The sequence below is a fragment of the Lepisosteus platostomus genome, chromosome 2 (genome assembly GCF_059453375.1).
Source record: "Lepisosteus platostomus isolate fLepPlt1 chromosome 2, fLepPlt1.hap1, whole genome shotgun sequence".
Lineage (NCBI taxonomy): Eukaryota > Metazoa > Chordata > Actinopteri > Semionotiformes > Lepisosteidae > Lepisosteus > Lepisosteus platostomus.
Genome location: NC_142612.1, coordinates 17,475,490 through 17,494,023, shown reverse-complemented (window position 1 = coordinate 17,494,023; position 18,534 = coordinate 17,475,490). Strand labels below are relative to the sequence as shown.

Below are 18,534 nucleotides of genomic sequence, written 5' to 3'. Positions count from 1 at the left end.
CGGTAATTACATTTCTGAATACACCTTTTTATTTCTCTTTGAAAGGCCCTTGTTGTCTGTGGGTCTTGATGGAGAGAGAATAGAATGGATCAGAAAAAAGTTGTCTGGCAGCTCTTTTTTCAAATAAATTAGTTTGAAACAATAGCTTTCCTTTTGATTACTAATTATCTTGTTTGATTGCTCTTCTTAGAGTTTCTACAGTAAATCAAGCCATGACTTTCTGAAGGTCAGTCTTCAACTATTGTTGTTTCTTCACTTAAGTTAAAAATTATGTAAATTTCTAAAAATTAGTTCATGACTTGCCAGGATTGTGCTTTGTGACGGATGCCTCATGCTTCTTTTAGCGGCATACAAAAGTGGAGTCCCTGGTTTCACTACAAACAAGTAAACTCTTTTTAGAGAATAACTTCAAAGGTCTTATGACGATCATTCCCTTTTCACATTGACCTCTAAAGTAACATTTCTGATGATATACAAAGTCTCACAAGTCCTTCTCCAACCATCCCTCAAAAATGTGTTAGAAGATATTTAAGCCAGGTTATTACTTGAGGATTATGTTTCCTTCGAGGATAATCTTACCTGTGGGTGCAGTTACAGTTTGGGCATGTGTTCCTGAGTAAGATGGGTATTCTTGGTTGATGATGTAGTATATTACTGTACATGTTATTCCTACTTTTCTGTCTCCTGTTCTCCTTGTAGGGTTTTGAACTGATGAGAACGTTGCACTAGACTATGAGTTTGAACTAGGCAACATGCTAGCACATGTTGATGTTGATGCTTCACTTCTTCATGTTGGTGAAATCTTTGAGGTGCTTTTTCTGCCACCATCTTAAATGTATGACATTGACTTTGCTAGAGAAGAAGATTTTCTTTAGGCCTTTCCAGAATGGTTGGTGCCATAAAATCATTGATTCAAGACTCATTGTATTTTCTTGCAAATGACAGTTTGTCTGTCTTCTGTTAGTATTCAAAAGATCTTATTTGGGTGGATCATCAAGTGTTGATGATCTATTCTCCATAAGTTGTTTAAATATAATAAGGTGTTCTCTGTATTATGCTACTGTACTATGCTATAGAACATTTCATTTCCAAAGAGTACAACAAAGATCACAACTACTTGATAAACCATTTGAAGTTCTTAGTAACTTAGATATAATTTAAAAATGAAACTATATAAAGACAGACAGACATAGTTTCCCAAAGAATATATTCACGACTGATTGAGTTCAATAAATTGAATTATGAACCATAAATCCGGCAAATGCAGTTGAGTAATTGTTGCCTGTTGTTGGAGAAACTTATAAATGTGAATGTTAAGCATCAATTCCATCTTCACTCCTTAGTAAAGATGTTAACCGATGCCTAAAAAATCACTACAAAATGAGAACACATTACTGCATCATCTGTATACTGGAGCTTGAAGACAGAAATAAGAGGTGGAGCAATGATGCACCCTTTCGTGACTTTGTCTCAACTTCAAATGGGCTAGTGATGGATTCTTAACTGAAAGCCACAATATGGAAAATGTCATGAAGCAGGTATAGTGATACATTTTAGAGAGCATCCATAGTTCAGAAGATCCTTCACATCACACCAGTTCTAATGTTTTCTGGAAGAGATTTCAATGGTAACGTCACTGTTACGATCCCTGCCTCTCGGCAACGAAAGAGGCAGAAGAAGGCGTAGCCTTAGTTCATTAGTCCACCTATCAGTGTACGCTTTCACCACCACACCTCCGTCTCATCTGGTATTTAAGCATTAGTCTTTCCCTACCCCATCGCTCAGTATTGGTTTCCCTTTCGAGCTACTTAGTTGCGCTACGCCTTCTACCTCCTTGTACTGTTGTACTGTTCTGGTTCCGACTTTGGTTTGTCCCCTTTTACTACGTCTTTTGGATTACGGGTCGGCTTCGGTTGCGGTCTCCTAGTTTGGTTCTCTGGCTTCCCCTGGACTCTCGGCTCTCTCCTTCGTCTACGGTTTTGGATTACGGTCTGGCTTTGGCTACTCTCTCCCTGTTTGCATCACTGGCTTCCCCTGGACTCTCGGCTCTCTCCTTCGGCTACAGTATTTGGATCACGACTTGTCTCTATCGGCTCCCGCAAGTGGGTTCACTACTTAGTTTCGGTTTCACTGGCCGAATCCGTAACAGTCACATGTACTGATGTTGATGAACTTGGGAAACCCCAAGCATGATTCTTTCATTAAGGCACCAGTGGAAGATGTTTTGCTTGAGTCTTTTGACATATATCATGTGAACAGTGCTTATTCTTCAAGCATCAAATGGGAGCAACTTTGATGGACATGACAAAGTGGAATAGTATGTAATGTGTTCAGCAGTTGCCAGTTTGTGGCATAGCACTAGTGACATAGCCATCTTTACAATCATAGGTATGAACAAAGGTACAATTGATAAAGGTGCAGCACTTAGATTAAATGTATTGCCATGATATTGTGTACTGTTTCAGTACGATAGGGTGTTGGTGATAGTAAGTTCATTATCCATTCATCTGGTCAGTAAAAGAAGAATCCTTCCTTGCCAGTGATTCAGTTCCAGACGTTTGAGTCTATTCCAGCCCATCAGAAGGCTGATTTTATTTCCTTCTTGTATAGCAGAAAGGTTGATCAAGGTTGGAATTAAATTCTTTCACGATTTCATAGAGAGGTTTAATTTAAAGGATTTTATGAAGTACTTTGATTCCAAAGTATAAGCGATTGAGCTTTTGATGAGTTCATTTTTAATTAAAAAAACAACTCTACAAAGTCGTTGTTCTTCTCATTTATCCTATTCGAAAAAAAGGATAGCTGCCTACTTTTTTCTTGAGATTCCAAACTTCCAAACTGCTTGCCAAGTGTCACTCAAAGCAGCAAAGGTTTCAGGCCATGATTGAAGTGCATTTTGCTATTAGGCTCTCCAAATCAGTTTTTGTTTTCAGAAGGAAGTTTGCAAAGTGAAGGACTGCAAAAGATAGGAGGTCATTAGGTATGTCTAGCTTATTTGGATTTTGGTAGCTAAGTGATCTAAGGATTTCTTCCAGCCATTTGTGACTGCAGTAATGATGATGCCAGAGGACATGATTATCCAGTCAGGATACTGAGATACATGTTTAGGGCACCAGTTCTAACTCCCTCATTATATGGGGTAAGTAAAGAAGATCCTAAAGGAGGCTGCTCAGTTGCAATTACAATGACTAGCTCTTTTATAGGTTTCTCAAGAATGCACATAACTCAATTCAATTAACTTATGTTTTCATTATTGAACTAAGGCACTGAAAAATGGATTTGTGCTCTGCAAGTCTATAGCAGCAGTGATCTTTAATTTGTTTAGTTCATTTTCACAGAAATCATTGTACTTTAAAGAATTAAAGCATTTCATTTAACAATGTTACATAACACTATAGAATATACTGTAAGTCATGACTCTGTTCTCAGACCAGTTACTGACTCAGAAGTCTTGGATTCAATGGGCTAGCACATTCCTCAATCTTGGAGCACAAGAAGAGAACACTTTACTGTATCTCTCAGGGTTTGAATGGTGCTCTTTAAGGCACGAAATAAATGAGTAACATTTGAGCAAAGAATATGACCAGAAAACACACTAATAAGATAAAGCTATTTAAATAGGAATACATTTAGTGATGGCTTGGTAACTAAAGTAAGAGAATTGTAAATGTGACCTCCCCCATTATTATACTTGTTTTATAACCTAAAGCCAGTTAATTTATTGGAGACAAAATATCCTATTGTTATTCTTGTTGGCTAATCTTACTCTTTCTTAGTCTTAGTCTTTGTGACTCCCATTTTATTCCTGGCCATGTACAGTATATATGATATGTTTTTAATAAACATAACTAGATATTGCAAATATTATTTATCCATCCTGCCTTCCATCCACCCATTTTCTTATGGCTACATCTAATACAGGGTCTGGCCAGGTAGCCAGAGACAAGGATCAGGTGTAAGGCAGGTTATATGGCCAACAGCCATATCACTCTGCAACTCACAACTGGCAACGCACTGATGATAAGCAGGTGTGAGCCTGGTCAGTACCTGGATGGCAGACCTCCTGGGAAAAACTAAGGTTGCTGCTGGAAGAGGTGTTAGTGGGGCCAGCAGGGGGCACTCACCCTGTGGTCCATGTGGGTCATAATGCTCCAGTATAGTGATGGGGACACTCTACTGTAAACAGGTCTTTTGGATGAGATGTAAAACTGAGGTTCTGACTCTCTGTGGTCATTAAAAATCCCAGGGTGTTTCTTGAAAAGAGTAGGGGTGTAAATATCCCATTGACCCTTACCAATCATGGCCTCCTAATAATCCCCATCATTGGATTATCAAGACAGTGATGCTAACCACTGCACTTCCCTGCCTCTGCTATTTAGTTTATTTCTTTGGATAACTCCAACATAACATTGGCAAATAGAATGCATTTTTAATTATTTTAATTATAATTCAGAAAAACTGGTATTTTGGGGTGCTATATTTTTCATTCTTTCAATATGTATTGCTCTTTTAAGACTCTTTGTGTAAACTGCCTGGATTTAAACATTTAAAAAATCGTTAATTGTTTGCATTAAGCAGGCTTATTAGTTAATACAGTGGAATGACAATGCTTTATAGCACTGTTTTATCAGAGCTCCTGGGTCTCTGGTTCACCTCCAAACCAGGGTGTTTTCTGTGTCATGTTGGCTTTTCCCATCTGTATTCTTGTTGGTTTCTCTGGGTGCTCTTGGTCATTTCTCCTTCTGAAGGAATGCTGGTGGGGTGAAGTGGTGATCCTAAATTGTCCCTGTGTGTACATGTGCCCAAATACAGACTGGTGTCCCATCTGGATTTTCATAATTTGTACCCAATAGAAGTGGTTATCCGATAATCAATGGATTTTTAATATTCAGCCGTTAATCTACTTGTAATTTGACTAGACATTAACAGAAAATACTTTAGAATTCAATGTTTTCAAGAGATGTGTGAAAAAACAATGTCTTGCTTACTGACATTTTCCAATTTAAATCCTTTTATAATAAAGTATTATTTTTCTTACAGTCTTGTAATGTCTTCTAGTTCTGGACTTCCACAAGCTAAATTATTGGAGTGCTCCTGATTATTATCAGGTCTATATTGTAATTATCTTGCTTGCAGTGAAATTTGCTAATTACACTTTGTCAGTGTAAACAAGTTATATATAACTATAGGGTGTTTACACTACTCTTTATCCACACCATGTGCATTATTTTAGAACTAATTATTTCATTTTATTTGCTTGGTGGCATGCACTTTATTATTATTATTTCGTCTGTACAGTTGTTCTTTATGCTTACATTTCATGCAGATGTCGTATGTATTGAAAGTCACCTTCAATAATGGCATTTGCAGTACTAAGGAAATACAAAACTACAAAAGTTATTACTATCTAAAAAATAATTAATTCAGGAGCTATATGTGGGAAATGTTTACAATGTAGCTCATTAGAAAGAGAACAAGCTGTAGGACAGTGGTTTGAGAAGGATGTTTATATGTACAAACACACATATTGAGATTACAGAAGCTCTAATAATGGTGTTGTAATCAGAATCATTTCACAAAGAACAGACAGCAGAGTGTACACATCTTCAGTAGAGAATGAAAATGATTTGCTTGTATAAAGTTGGATAATCATAGCCAAAGACAGCTAATGACATACAGTACATGTATATTTTTCATAAATTTAAATTCCAAGTCTCTCTATCTCTTAAAAAATACTAGTTCCAATTTCTTATAACACATGTTGTATTTATGCTAATTCTTTTCTTAGGGACTGCTGTCGCTATACCTTCTACTATTGGTCCCATTGAATGCAAGACACTTGCTTCATTTTGATCCTGTGTCTGTGCTTCAGGGCCTAGATTTCAAACATGATTGCTGAGGAACGCAGAGCGCACTGTGAGCAGAAATAATAATTTCCCCTGTGCAAAACTGTTTCATTCATGTCTCATTAACTCCAAGTTGCTCCAGCGTGGTAATGGTGGCTTTGTGTTGAGTGTAACACATCCAAAAAGATTGTTTCAGATACCCAGGGGCTTCACTATTTTTAGTACAGAAAATGCAATGAGGATTGAAACAAGCTTGGAAATTAACTGTTTGAGACATTCAGCTTTAAATATTTTTTAGATAAACCTTATTTTTAATATTTTATGTGATGTAGCATAGCAAATAGCTGTTGCTACTGTATAAGAGCATAACTTATGTATAAACTATACTGTACATACAAAAATAACAGCGTATGAGGTTGACTTTCAAGAAAAGTTTATCTGAGGGATTATAAACCCTCAATGTGAAGTTAGAACTCCCTTATGTGTTTTTTTGTAAAAAAGCTCTAATTGAATTTCATAATTGTTTACTTCATTATGTACAGTATGTGAGATCCTGTATAGGTAATTGCAAATACTGATTCAATTGCTTTGGTAACATACAGTAAGCGCAGACACTGCAAACAAAGTTAAAATTTAATAAGTGCTAAGTAGTATGTACTATACCAGTAGGAAGGATGTGTATTTCAAATGCCAAAGGTGTGATAGAAAACTGGAAAATGCAAATTAATTTAATTAAAATATAAATTTAATTTAATGAAATTAATAGTAATAGTTAGGAGTAGATTTGAACTCAGGGGAAATAATATTTCAACAATATATTAGTAAGAGCTTATTTGGAATATTGTACATGGTTTTGGTCACTAGAGAGTTATTGCTGCACATGTGAGCAGCCAAATAAATGTATACTCTAAAACAAATGGCAAAATCGGAGAGAATAAGGAAGCCAAATATTTCACCCAAGAACAGAGCTGATTACATGTGGACTTGGTTCAGGTATTCATAATCCTGAAGGATACCTACTGTAGAGTACATTGCACAAAATTAATAACAATTAACCCAGTTCTTCTGGTTCCATCTCTTAACCCAGTCATGCCCCCCCACCCCTGTGAGGAGTTGATCCCAGCTGTGATATTCATAGTCAGTTTATGCTCTTCTCCCTAAATGCAAGGACTGCATTCACTATTGCTATTAACTCTTTACTTGGGACACAGTAATTAATGAGGCACCCCAGACAGGTCCTTCAGGAGCTGGCTTGTACTTGTTGTAACTCTTGCTGTCATCTGCTACAGTATGTCTCTGCATGCTGCAAGATGTGGGACAACCTGTGGTTAAGGCTTTCTGCTGTGGATGGGGCTCACTCAGTTTCTCCCAGCTAGGAGTACTGAAGGTCAAGCTACTGTCTTCCTTCATCGCCCAGACCAGCTTCCCTCAGCCTTGCCTCGAATAGACTTGCACGCTAGGAAATGTGTTGAGTTATTCAGTCATCATTTCCACATGCCTAGGGATGTGCCTGCAGTCTGGTCTTACTGTATGTTGAGAGGGTGTTCTCTGTTCTGAGGTTTTGCTTTGTTTGGAATAAAGTTCTTTTTTTATCTAGAATGGAAATACAAACTTTGCTTTTGATAATACTTCAAATAACATACAGTATAAATAGTTATTGAAATTAATACAGCATCTTATGTGAGCAAATTCAGAATTATTAGTCTAATTCAGTTGTGTATAGATACACAATGTTTTCTTTTGTTAGGACAGAACAAAATTATTTTTTACTGATTGAAACCAACACACCATCACATCATCACAGCTGCCAGAAACTGTTGGAACTTGGACAACAATAACACCTGGGCCAGTTTGTCACCTTGCTTTTTCACATTTTAAATGGCCTTTCTTGGTCTTCCAGACCTCCTCGGGAATCCTAGCTCTTCAATGCAGTCTACTCAGGGAGGACTGCACTGTCCTCTTACTGCAAGGACTAAGTTCTACTGTATGTACGTAACTCACAGTCCCTTTGGGTGAAGAAATACCTCCAGCTTTCAGTTTTAAATGCACGTCCATGTGGTTTTCACTTGTGCCCTCTGATTCTATTCATGTTGCACTGTTCATTTGAAGAAATCCACTGAGTTGACTTTGTCAGTGCCTTTAAGGATTTTAAATAGTTGTATTTAGCCCCCTCAAAGTCTTCTCTGTCCAAGACCTGAATAGCTCCTTTGGCATTTTGGTGTTCAGCATTCCCTTAAGACCTGGAGTGTACAGGAATGTATCTGGTTGTCATCTCTCTCTGGATTGATTCAAGAGCAGCAGTATCTTCTGTATAGTCTGTTGACCAAAATTACAATGAGAGCTTACTAGTGCATTGTACAATTTTATCTTAACATCCCCAAAATTCTATGCTTTTAAGTATAAATCCTAGAATTGTTGTTACCTTTTTGAAATTCTTCTGAATTTACTACATTTTCTGCGTTGTGTAGAAAATTTAAGTGATGTGTACATGTAAACATTGAAGTCTTTTTCATGAGGCCTCTTCTAGCTCAGTGTTTCCTGCACTTGTGTACATTATAATTTATAATAATAATTGCTTACACTTTACACTTTCTGGACACTCCACACTCCACTCAAAGCACTTTACAGGTAATGGGGACTCCCCTCCACCACCAATGTGCAGCCCCACCTGGATGATGCGACGGCAGCCATAGAGCACCCTAACTCTCACCCCACATCAGCTATTAGTGGGGAGGAGATCAGAGTAATGAAGCCAATTCATAGATGGGGATTATTAGGAGGCCATGACTGATAAGGGCCAATGGGAAATTTGGCCAAGTCACCAAGGTTACACCCCTACTCTTTTCGAGAAGCACCCTGGGATTTTTAATTACCACAGAGAGTCAGGACCTCCGTTTTACGTCTAGTCCAAAGGACGGCACCTTATTACAGTACAGTGTCTCCATCACTATATTGGGGGCATTAAGACCCACATAGACCACAGGGTGAGCACCCCCTGCTGGCACCACTAACACCTCTTCCAGCAGAAACCTTAGTTTTTCCCAGGATGTCTCTCATCCAGGTACTGACCAGGCTCACACCTGCTTAGTTTCACTGGGTTGCCAGTTGCCAGTTGTGAGTTGCAGGGTGATATGCCTGCTACATTAAGCATAGTTTGCCAGGTGTTTGTCCAATGTTGAATTTTAACCACTGTTAATATTTTTTTAGTTAATTGCTGTTATCATCTGCAAAAGTGACTGATATACTGTGTAAACCATTATCTAGATTGCTATAAATTAATTTATATCTTCCTAATTTATATAGATTGATGTAAATTAAGATGAACAGCAGTACTAGCACAGATCTCTGTGGCACTCCAGTAATTACATCACTCCAATTTGAGCATTCACCTCTTATCTGTACCCACTGTTTTCTTTTTTATAACCAATTATCAATTGAAAAGCAAGTGTTTCCCTGAATGCCTACCAGCTGCAAATAGAGAATAAATCATTCATGAGGAACTTTATCTGAAAATTTAAATGCACCATATCACACGCCTTATGTGTATGCATTTCTATTTTTTGCTTGTTCAGCGAATCCTTACATGTTGATTAAGAAAGATCTGCTGTTTCTAAACCAATGTTATTTCCTAGGATATTATTTCCATCTAAGTAATCCTCTAGTTTAATTCTTTTATCATTTCCATTACCTTACATAACATAGAAATCAGACTTATTGGTCTGTAATTACTTGGTTCAGTTTTCACATACATTACAGAGACATGGCCACTACATTAGCAATTCTCCTTAGATTCTTTGTTTTCTTTTAACCACTGTTGGAAGTATTGCATCGATGGCTTATGATTAACATCTCTCATATCTTGAGTGCACTTGACATGCCATCAGGCCCCACAAATATATTAATCTTAAGTGTCTATAGTACCCAAACACTTCTATGCTAATGCTAGCCAATACAGAAATGTGTCCTTCCACTGCCCGAAGAATATTGATTTCTTCCTAAGTGCAAAAAGTGAATCTTATCGCTAACTCTCATTCTGTTCATTAATCACCAGGCATTGGTGTATTGAACTTGATTAACTCCATGTCACCCAGACCTTAATCTTCTCTTTCTCTGACCAATTCAACTTAACTCTTCACTCTTTCTCACCGCAAAACACCACCATTTTCTTTGCATCCACTAACTTGTCCCAGCTGATCCTTTTTGGCCAGGAACTGCCATGTGCAAGTCCATCTTTGACCCTAACCTTAATAACCCTATGCTGTATTTTCTCAAGCCTCCATAGCTCACAGAGTCACAAAGGCCTGTAAAACAGCCTGAGCTGTTGCTAATGGGATCCTTTTGAGCTCAGTCTCCTCCATCCTGGCTGGAGCTGAAACACAAAGTGTTTCACACCTGGTCTTATAAGCCACTTAATTAGACCAGAGGAGTGACTAATTCCAGGCAGAGCCTATCCTATTAGTTCCCCTTCCCTCATGGGGAATCTCACTCTCTTTGAGTGCTAATTCTCTTTCAAATTATACTGTAGTTGTGCCTCATTCTTCAGGTTTTCCAAATGACGTGTCCGTTTTGGTTCAAGGCCACATCATTGGCCCTGATCTTTCATATTGTCACCTCTCACTACCACACACAGGGATACAACAAATAATTGGTTTTAAAAATAACAGTAACATGCACAATATTGGACGTTATTTTTCTTGTCTTGTGAGTCTTCTCAGAAAACATGTTGCAAAATCACCCTAACGCTGCAGAGAAAATGACAATTGCAATTAACTTCATAACTCATGCAATATTTAATTTTCACGACACCAAAATAAATCAGTAAAACATAGAAAAAGAGAAATGATGTTTCCAAATGAGTTTTAAATGGAATCTATCTAGAGATAGAAGAAACTTGTTGTTTGTTTAGAGGTAATGTTCAATTGTACCAGTATCTGTCAGCAGGCAGAGTTGTGAAACTTTACATAAAGAATTACAAACTTAGAGAATATGTTTTTTGTCCACTTTTTCTATCCAACAGAATCACCTTCTGCCATCTCCCATTCCAGAGTAAGTGGCTATATGTGGGCACAGAACGAGGAAACACACACATAGTGAACGTGGAATCATTCATCCTCTCTGGATATGTCATCATGTGGAACAAGGCAATAGAACTGTGAGTATTCTTTACTTGAATAATTCTGCGTGAGCACCAATTCCAGTGCAATGCTTCATGTGGATCTCAATATCCTTTTGGACCAGTGCATTTCTCACGATGTTGTTCAAGCCTTTAAATGTCAAATTAGTCTTCTACCACAAATGAGCCAGAACCATCGATAAGCTCTCTAATTTTGCTGTCTTCAAGACGCTTGCCATAATGGTATTGTGGAGCAGGCAGCTTGCCACCAGCTGGGGTTTGATCACTGTCTCTCAGGCACCTACCAGCAATGAGCCTGTCAGGTTCCTAGGAGATTAAATCATCATATTGGGACATTAAGTCACCGAATTACTGCAATTAATCATTAGTAATAATGGATACACCTTTGTTTCAACATTCTTCAGCGGGATTTCTGTGATTATGTCTCTTGTTAAAAGAAAATATGACTAAATTGATGCATTTTTTAATATTTTTAATATTTGATTATCAAAAAACGGTAATCAAAAACCAGAGCTAAACAAATCCTCCTACCACCAACCCGCTTCCTTCCATCCCCACCCACAACAGCAACTCACACCTACAGAGGTGAATAAAAATAAAATGGGAATAGAAAACATAAAAATATATACAGTATATTAACTAAAAGAGTGATTTAATAAAGACAGTTTCTGATGCCCGTGATCTAATTTTCTGTACCTTGGCACTGTGGGTATGGGCTGTGGAAAGTTCCAATAATAATACTGTATGTCAAGGGAGAGCACTGGAGGTCAGCCAACACTGTGCTTTCATTTTTTTGGAAGCTGTAGTATCTGCTAACCATATCCCTTTTTTTGCAAACTAAACACATTGACAGACTCAAAGATGAACTAGATGTGATCTACTGTAATTGTATCATTTAACTCAAACTGCTCCCTTAGTAATGAATATTTTTACTTTTAAGATAAGTAAGATAAAGTTGGAACAAGCCAGTGTTTGCATGTGCATATATATCTTGCTTGGATAATGCTCTAATGTTTAAAACCTATTTGGAAATTACAAGCCCTCATTTAGACTTGGTTTGTTTTATTACAACCAAATGTGTTTCATATGTTCCTCTAGGTTTTCACCAGTTTAAATGGGGGTCATTTGCAGCATGGCTTCTATAGATGGTGTCTATAGATGGTGTTCTATAGATTGAAGTCCTCTATTAGTCTGCCATACTGTATGTTTCATCACTGGCGCCCCCTATCGGACTCCTCAGAGGGGTCTTCACTCTTTGATAGATTGTCCCTCTTTGCAGACCAGACACACACACTTCTCTGGTTCAAATCGATTTGCAGATCATTAATTGGGTAAACACCTTCCTATCTTCATAATCTATTGCAGTTCTCTGTGCCATCATTCAATTGCTGTAGTACTTTTATCAAATTGAACCTCCTTGCACTTTGGGTGCAAGTCATTTCAATTTGCCACTGCCAGTGACTGGAACAAACAGCAGAGAAAGCTGGAACTATCCACCTCTTATCTGAGGGTGTTTTCAGCTGTATGATTAAATCTTGTCTGCCTGACACTTGTACTTGTTAAAACTGCCAAGCGCTGTTATGGTATGTGATTTTTATTGATTGTTCTATTCTTTCTTTCACTGCTTTGTCTTCTGCGCAATAATGCTGTAACCTGATGGCAAGGTCATCACTATTAGATGGGAATCTGTTCTCAACCATTTTATATGGTTAATAAAGGATCATTTATGAAAGATTTATTTATATTATATGTAGTTGCAATAAGCCAAAACAAAATGAGAATCAAATACGAAAAGTTAAAGATGTTATTGAGAATTAGAGACTTGTCAGGTTTGCATAAAGCCCCATCACATGTCTTGCAATTATGTGTAAGTGTAATGTTTCACCCTCAACAAGTTATTAGAACTAGTTTCCTTTGCAGGTTGTCAGAAAACTAACCTGACAACAAAAGAGCATTATAGCACTCAAAGTATAGCTAGGGTGCCCTTGACACCATATGGTTTTAGTCAGATCATTTACATCCCACAAGCTTTAAAGTTGTGTTTTTTGCTTACAGTGAAAACTAGCACCTGTAATCAGTCCACAATTGTGGTTAGTCAGCCCCAAAGGCCAGCTGTTCTTTTCCTAAAATGGGCTGTGATACTAATCAAAGGAATATAATATGAGCCTGTTGATAATTTCATGTAAACATACTGTACTTAACAATGTACCAGTTCATCCAGTGAATATTGTCTGAACAGCTCTGACTTTTTGATTCCTATGTTATCTAACTTTAGAGGCAGTAAAGACAAAGGCATACTTTTTGCTCTAAATGCAACAGACAGTGCTTTCCAGGGGTCCCTAAAATAGTTTTGTCCTTGCATGTGTAAGGAGATTATATTTTATTAGTTCTAATTCATCTTTAATTCATCATACATACCTGCATGCTCTTCATTGGTATTATTACCAACTGACTCCTACAAATAAATTCCACTGTTCAGACATCTTTTCTTTCAATTTGTTGGACCTACATTAATACTGAGGAGTCAGGTTAGCTCTCTGGAGCATGAATCAACAGATTTTTTTTTAAAATGGTTGTTTTAATCAAGATTCAGATTGCACAGCTCATACACTTTTCAGTCATCGAGGTTGTCATTCGCTAAGCCTCAGTAGCTTAAATATACCCTCCGCACCTTTTTTTTAAATTGTGAGTTCCAGTTTTTGTGAATACCATCTTGTCTGCTGATATACCATATATACAAACAAGCAACTAATACAATTATGGTGATACACTTCAAAAACATTAATCTTTGTTCTTTGCTTTGAAACACTCATACAGTCTTACAGTCACCTTAGAGCCCACCAAGTGGTACACAAGGATGCATGCAGACCTGATTTTTTAAAATGAATATCAGTACCTAAAGAAAGTGATAATGTGTGGAGAGTTTTTCTGCATACCTATTAAGACACTAACCTAAGCATCTACAGCAATGCAACATGTGCACGAGATGGGTAAAGGAGGCTTTAATTCCACAGTGACATGGATGAACAAATTAATGAATAGAACAAAGGTGCCTGCCCATCTTGATGAGTATAAAAAATAACAAAAACACAACATTTTATCATCTTATACTCCACAGTTCCCCAATCTCTCACTCTTGTTTTCTTCACTCTGTCCTGATTGTTTGAGAAGACTTCACTTGATCATTACTGTATTTCCCTCTTGTAGGTATAACAACCTGAATAAGAAAGGAATCAGTATAGCCTCATTTTTCAGTTTCTGCCACTGATGTTTCTTTAGGTTTTCCTCAGTCTCTGTGAGGAAAGTTAAAATCTCCCAGAATAAATCACTTCTGCTTTCGTATATGCATCCCTAATCATTACATTAGACAGCAGTATAATATCTGCAGTTGGTGTTACGCACCATATTCCAAACACTATTGCTTTTTGAATGATTTTTATAAGTCAAATTCATGTAAATTCTGAGACTCTTGATTCATGATCCATGTGCACATATGCTCTTTTTATGTACAGTGCTACACCTTCACCTCATCTATCTTTCCTGCCCCTTAAGAATGCTGTGGATTCACTAATGCTGTAATTGTCACCACAACTCTCTGTTAGCTACATTTCAGTGATTCTACCTGTAATTACAACATACTGTAATTGCCCGCCAATGCAGCTGCATCTACAGTATCTCTTGCATTTGGTCCCTGTTAAACCTAGCATTTAGGCATATGCATTCAGTTATCCATTCCTCTGATGCTTTGTAATATTCTATCCACAAAACGGCTGTTAATATTCTCGAAAAATTCACAATTTCAGAGATGTCAATAGCATCCTTTGTACTGTAGTTATTTTTGGACCTTGCAAATAGTTTTACACAATCTATATTAATTCTTTAAATGTAAACCTTTGCTGTCTTATTTTCTCTTTGTTTGTTGTTACGTCCCTCTAATTTAAACATTTTGATATATTTCTGCTTCTTTAGTAAAGATTTGTTTGATAATAGGTCTGATCACTAAAGCTACAAAAGCTAAAAAAATCTGTGCACATTTCCTCTCCATTAGCTGGTTTTACGTGTGCAAATTTCACCCATAGCTGTATTAGGTATTTCTATTAAAGCTTTTTATAGCCTTTGATAGTAAAAGAATAGTTGCTTTACAAGTATAGTAAGTAATATAAAAAATCAGCAAAGAGAATAGACATTGAAAGTTGAAATACAGTATTTCATCACAAATACTGTATATTGCTAATTTAAAAAACTTCAGTTTTTAAATCTTTATACCTTTCATTATGCATTATTTTCAGATATTGCATAATGAAAGGTTATCAGATATTCAGTTACTCATACAGTATGTATTCATGTACAGTATCCATGTATTCATGGTGTTTCTATTCAGATGTATTGGTAAATTTTTTCTCATTTTCTATTTCAAAATAAATTGTCCTGCTGACTCAGCTATGACAGTATTGCTAGATGTTAGATATCTATAAAAATAACCTGACCACTGATAATAATTTATTTTGTTATGGCTTATTGTTTGTAATTAATGATACAGTATGTTGTTTGAGCAATGGGAAGAAAATTGATTTTGTTTTTCTAACACATGACTGCAACAGTCATATTTTTATTGTTTCTGTATGAAATTAAATTTTGACTTTACAAGAAATAATGATTAAGACACATTGACTTATTTACTGGAGACAACAGTGAATTCATTTTTTAAGGCTAGACAGAGTTACCATGCTATAAATTATAAGGACTCAAAGTAATGAAGCAATACACAAACAATATTATTATAATCTCAAAGCTAAAAGCAGTGGATAATAAAGTAAATTCTAAAAGTCAAATTTTCCTTATCAAGCTCATGTTTCACAACTCAAGACATCTCAGTTTCTCCTGTGTTGCTTTATAGTGGCAAAGTGTTTTCTGCCACTGTCACCCATTTTGAGAAAACTAGCTGGAGAGACCTTAGCTGTAGCTTCTTCGGAAAATTCTGGGTTTTTATTAGTTAAAACAGAAAAGATCAATGATGCTGCCAGAAGCACTGGGTTCTTTATCAGATTGAATGTGTTTTGTCATGATGCTATTGCTGACATAGTTGGCATCCACAGACTTGTAGGATGTACTGGTCTGCTGGATGATTAACCATCAATACTTCCAACATTGGGGGTGGAAAAAGGAATATAACTGCTTCTTCCATTTTTCCTTTCAAAAGGATTGCTGATAGCCCTCAAAAAGCCTAGAAGGCCATCATTTGAAGAAAGGCTAAAGACCAGGAGATTGAAAAGAGTCCTATGTAGAACCCCACAACGGGTGAAAACAAGGATTTAAATGTCATAGATCAATTTCATATAGAATCACTTTCATATATGTTTGGGATAGATATTATCCATCAAAGCAAAATCATGTTAAATATTCCCCCTTCTCTACACATTAGTTAACACTAATGTACAGATCCAGCCATTCAGAAGGATACTGCAGTAGTTCGCAGTCCAGCGGCTGTGGGAGACTACAACTTTTTAGACATTTTCAGTTGTGTGACTGCATTACTTCGTAAAACCACCAGGTGCAGCAGTGAAAGCTTAACGTGACATGTAAAGCAACACCTGGTTTCAAATTCCGATCAATGCTAAGGGGGAATCTTTTTTCAATTACAGAATTTAACTTGTGTACTGTTTAGACTATTATTAATTTTAAACCGTGTATTACAGCATGTTAAACATTAAACTGATTAAAAAGTTGGTATATTTGATAAAAGCAAGATCGCTTGGTTGGACAAAAGTACACAACAGTATTCCACCTTCTTCATAAATATTTTGTGCATCAAAATTGTTATCCAATTACCCAAATAGTTGAGTTGCAACCATATCAATTTTGTTTAATTTACCCATGGGCATTGAGCAAAACTCACTGTATCTAAAATATATATGATATTTAGGAGTTGCACTTATCAGGCATCTGTTTCTTTTCACAATAAATTGTCGAGAGTTCATATACCAGTTTAGTCTTCTCTGTCCCAAAGCTTTTGGAGGACAATGTTAATAATAATTATAACTCCTTACACTTACAGTATATACTGTAGCACATTTCTGGACACTCCACTCAATGCGCTTTACAGGTAAAAGGGACTCCCCCCCAACCACCACCTGCAGCACCACCTGGATGATGCGATGGAAACAATAGTGCTCCAGTATGCTCACCACACACCAGCTATCAGTGGGGAGGAGAACAGAGTGATGAAGCCAAATCATAGATGGGGATTATTAGGATGCCAGACTGGTAAAGGCCAATGGGAAATTTGGCCAGGACCCTGGGGTAACATCCCCACTCTTTTTGAGAAATGCCCTGTTGTGAAACAAGAAACACAATTTTGTTCTGAAAAGGCTAATTTACCACATTACTCACCCATTGTCGCTCATCACTTATTGTAAACGTTTGCCCTATGTCACAATTATTACTTTAGAATTGTGTTGAGCATTTTAAGTAAGTAAATATCAAACTTCAGGAGGTGGGTAGTCTTAATTTTCAGGAGGGATTCAATGACAGTGCTTTACACGCAATGAATCTGAAAGCTGCAACTACATTAGTAAACCTTTTGGGTCTCTGTAACTCTATACACTCTATACAGTATACCTGTGAAGACGAATATAAAGTCACCAAAATAGTCGTACAACTGTTAGTGTTAAATTGCTCTTTATTTCTTGTCCTGCCTGGGATAACGTTTTAAATTAATGACACTGATCCTGTGAAAGGATTCTTGCTTGTAGGGGAAATAGTTATGTTGTACAGTAGTTTACAGCAAAGAGTCATGTATTTGTTTGATTACACATAAATGAAGGAATTTTAAGTACTGTTACACTGGAGTTAACAAAAACAAGACAAAGACCTTGAAAAATATATTGATCAAGTGAACATTTATATTGCCTTCGACACTTTACGTTTTGAAAAATAAAAATATATTGATTGCTTGTTGAAAGTTTAGCTCTGTGAACCCTTGTGAAGCTATTCAACAATTTATTGACCATTTCTGAAAAGTCTCCCATGAGTTCCAAAGGAGTGCTGCTGTTAGGGACAAAGGCTCAGCACCTCCAGGTATATGTATGATCAAGATGTGTGACAATACAGGGTTCTAGCCTGTCTCTGGAACAGGAAGAAAGCCCTTCTCTAAGAGCATTAGGCTGTTTTCCCAGAATGTCTGGCTCTTTGTCATAATTCTTGATGCAGAAATGTCTGACAAGGTCACCTACTGTACCATATGTCCGTTGTCATCCAGCACCTATGGCACTACCAGCTGGTGAATATTGGAAAAGAGATCATGAGGGTTTCTTCTTTTTGCTTTTTGGGGCAACACACTCCAGTCTTTTACTGTCTATTTTTAGTTTTTTCAATGTTTATAATAGATTATGTTTTTTGGAGGAGGTGTCCAGACAGTGGTTGAAGTCATGTACACTTGTCTGGACACCTTCTCCAAAAAACACAATTCATTCTAATTATAGTGAAGGTTTCCACTATAATTGAGAACACATCAGTCAAATAAAAGCTTAGAGGTGAAAGAAAGCCTTTAGAGCC

At 36.9% G+C, this 18,534-nt stretch overlaps 1 protein-coding gene across 11 annotated transcripts in view; it reads left to right on the top strand.

The window, feature by feature from the left end:
- Positions 1–18,534, top strand: part of stxbp5l (syntaxin binding protein 5L) — a 260,757-nt gene that overhangs the window by 140,784 nt on the left and 101,439 nt on the right. For all 11 annotated transcript variants that reach the window (XM_088601568.1, XM_088601586.1, XM_088601596.1 and 8 more), the window contains exon 5: positions 10,864–10,998. In XM_088601568.1, the coding sequence (XP_088457694.1) occupies positions 10,864–10,998 (135 nt within the window). The remainder of the gene's footprint in view (positions 1–10,863; positions 10,999–18,534) is intronic.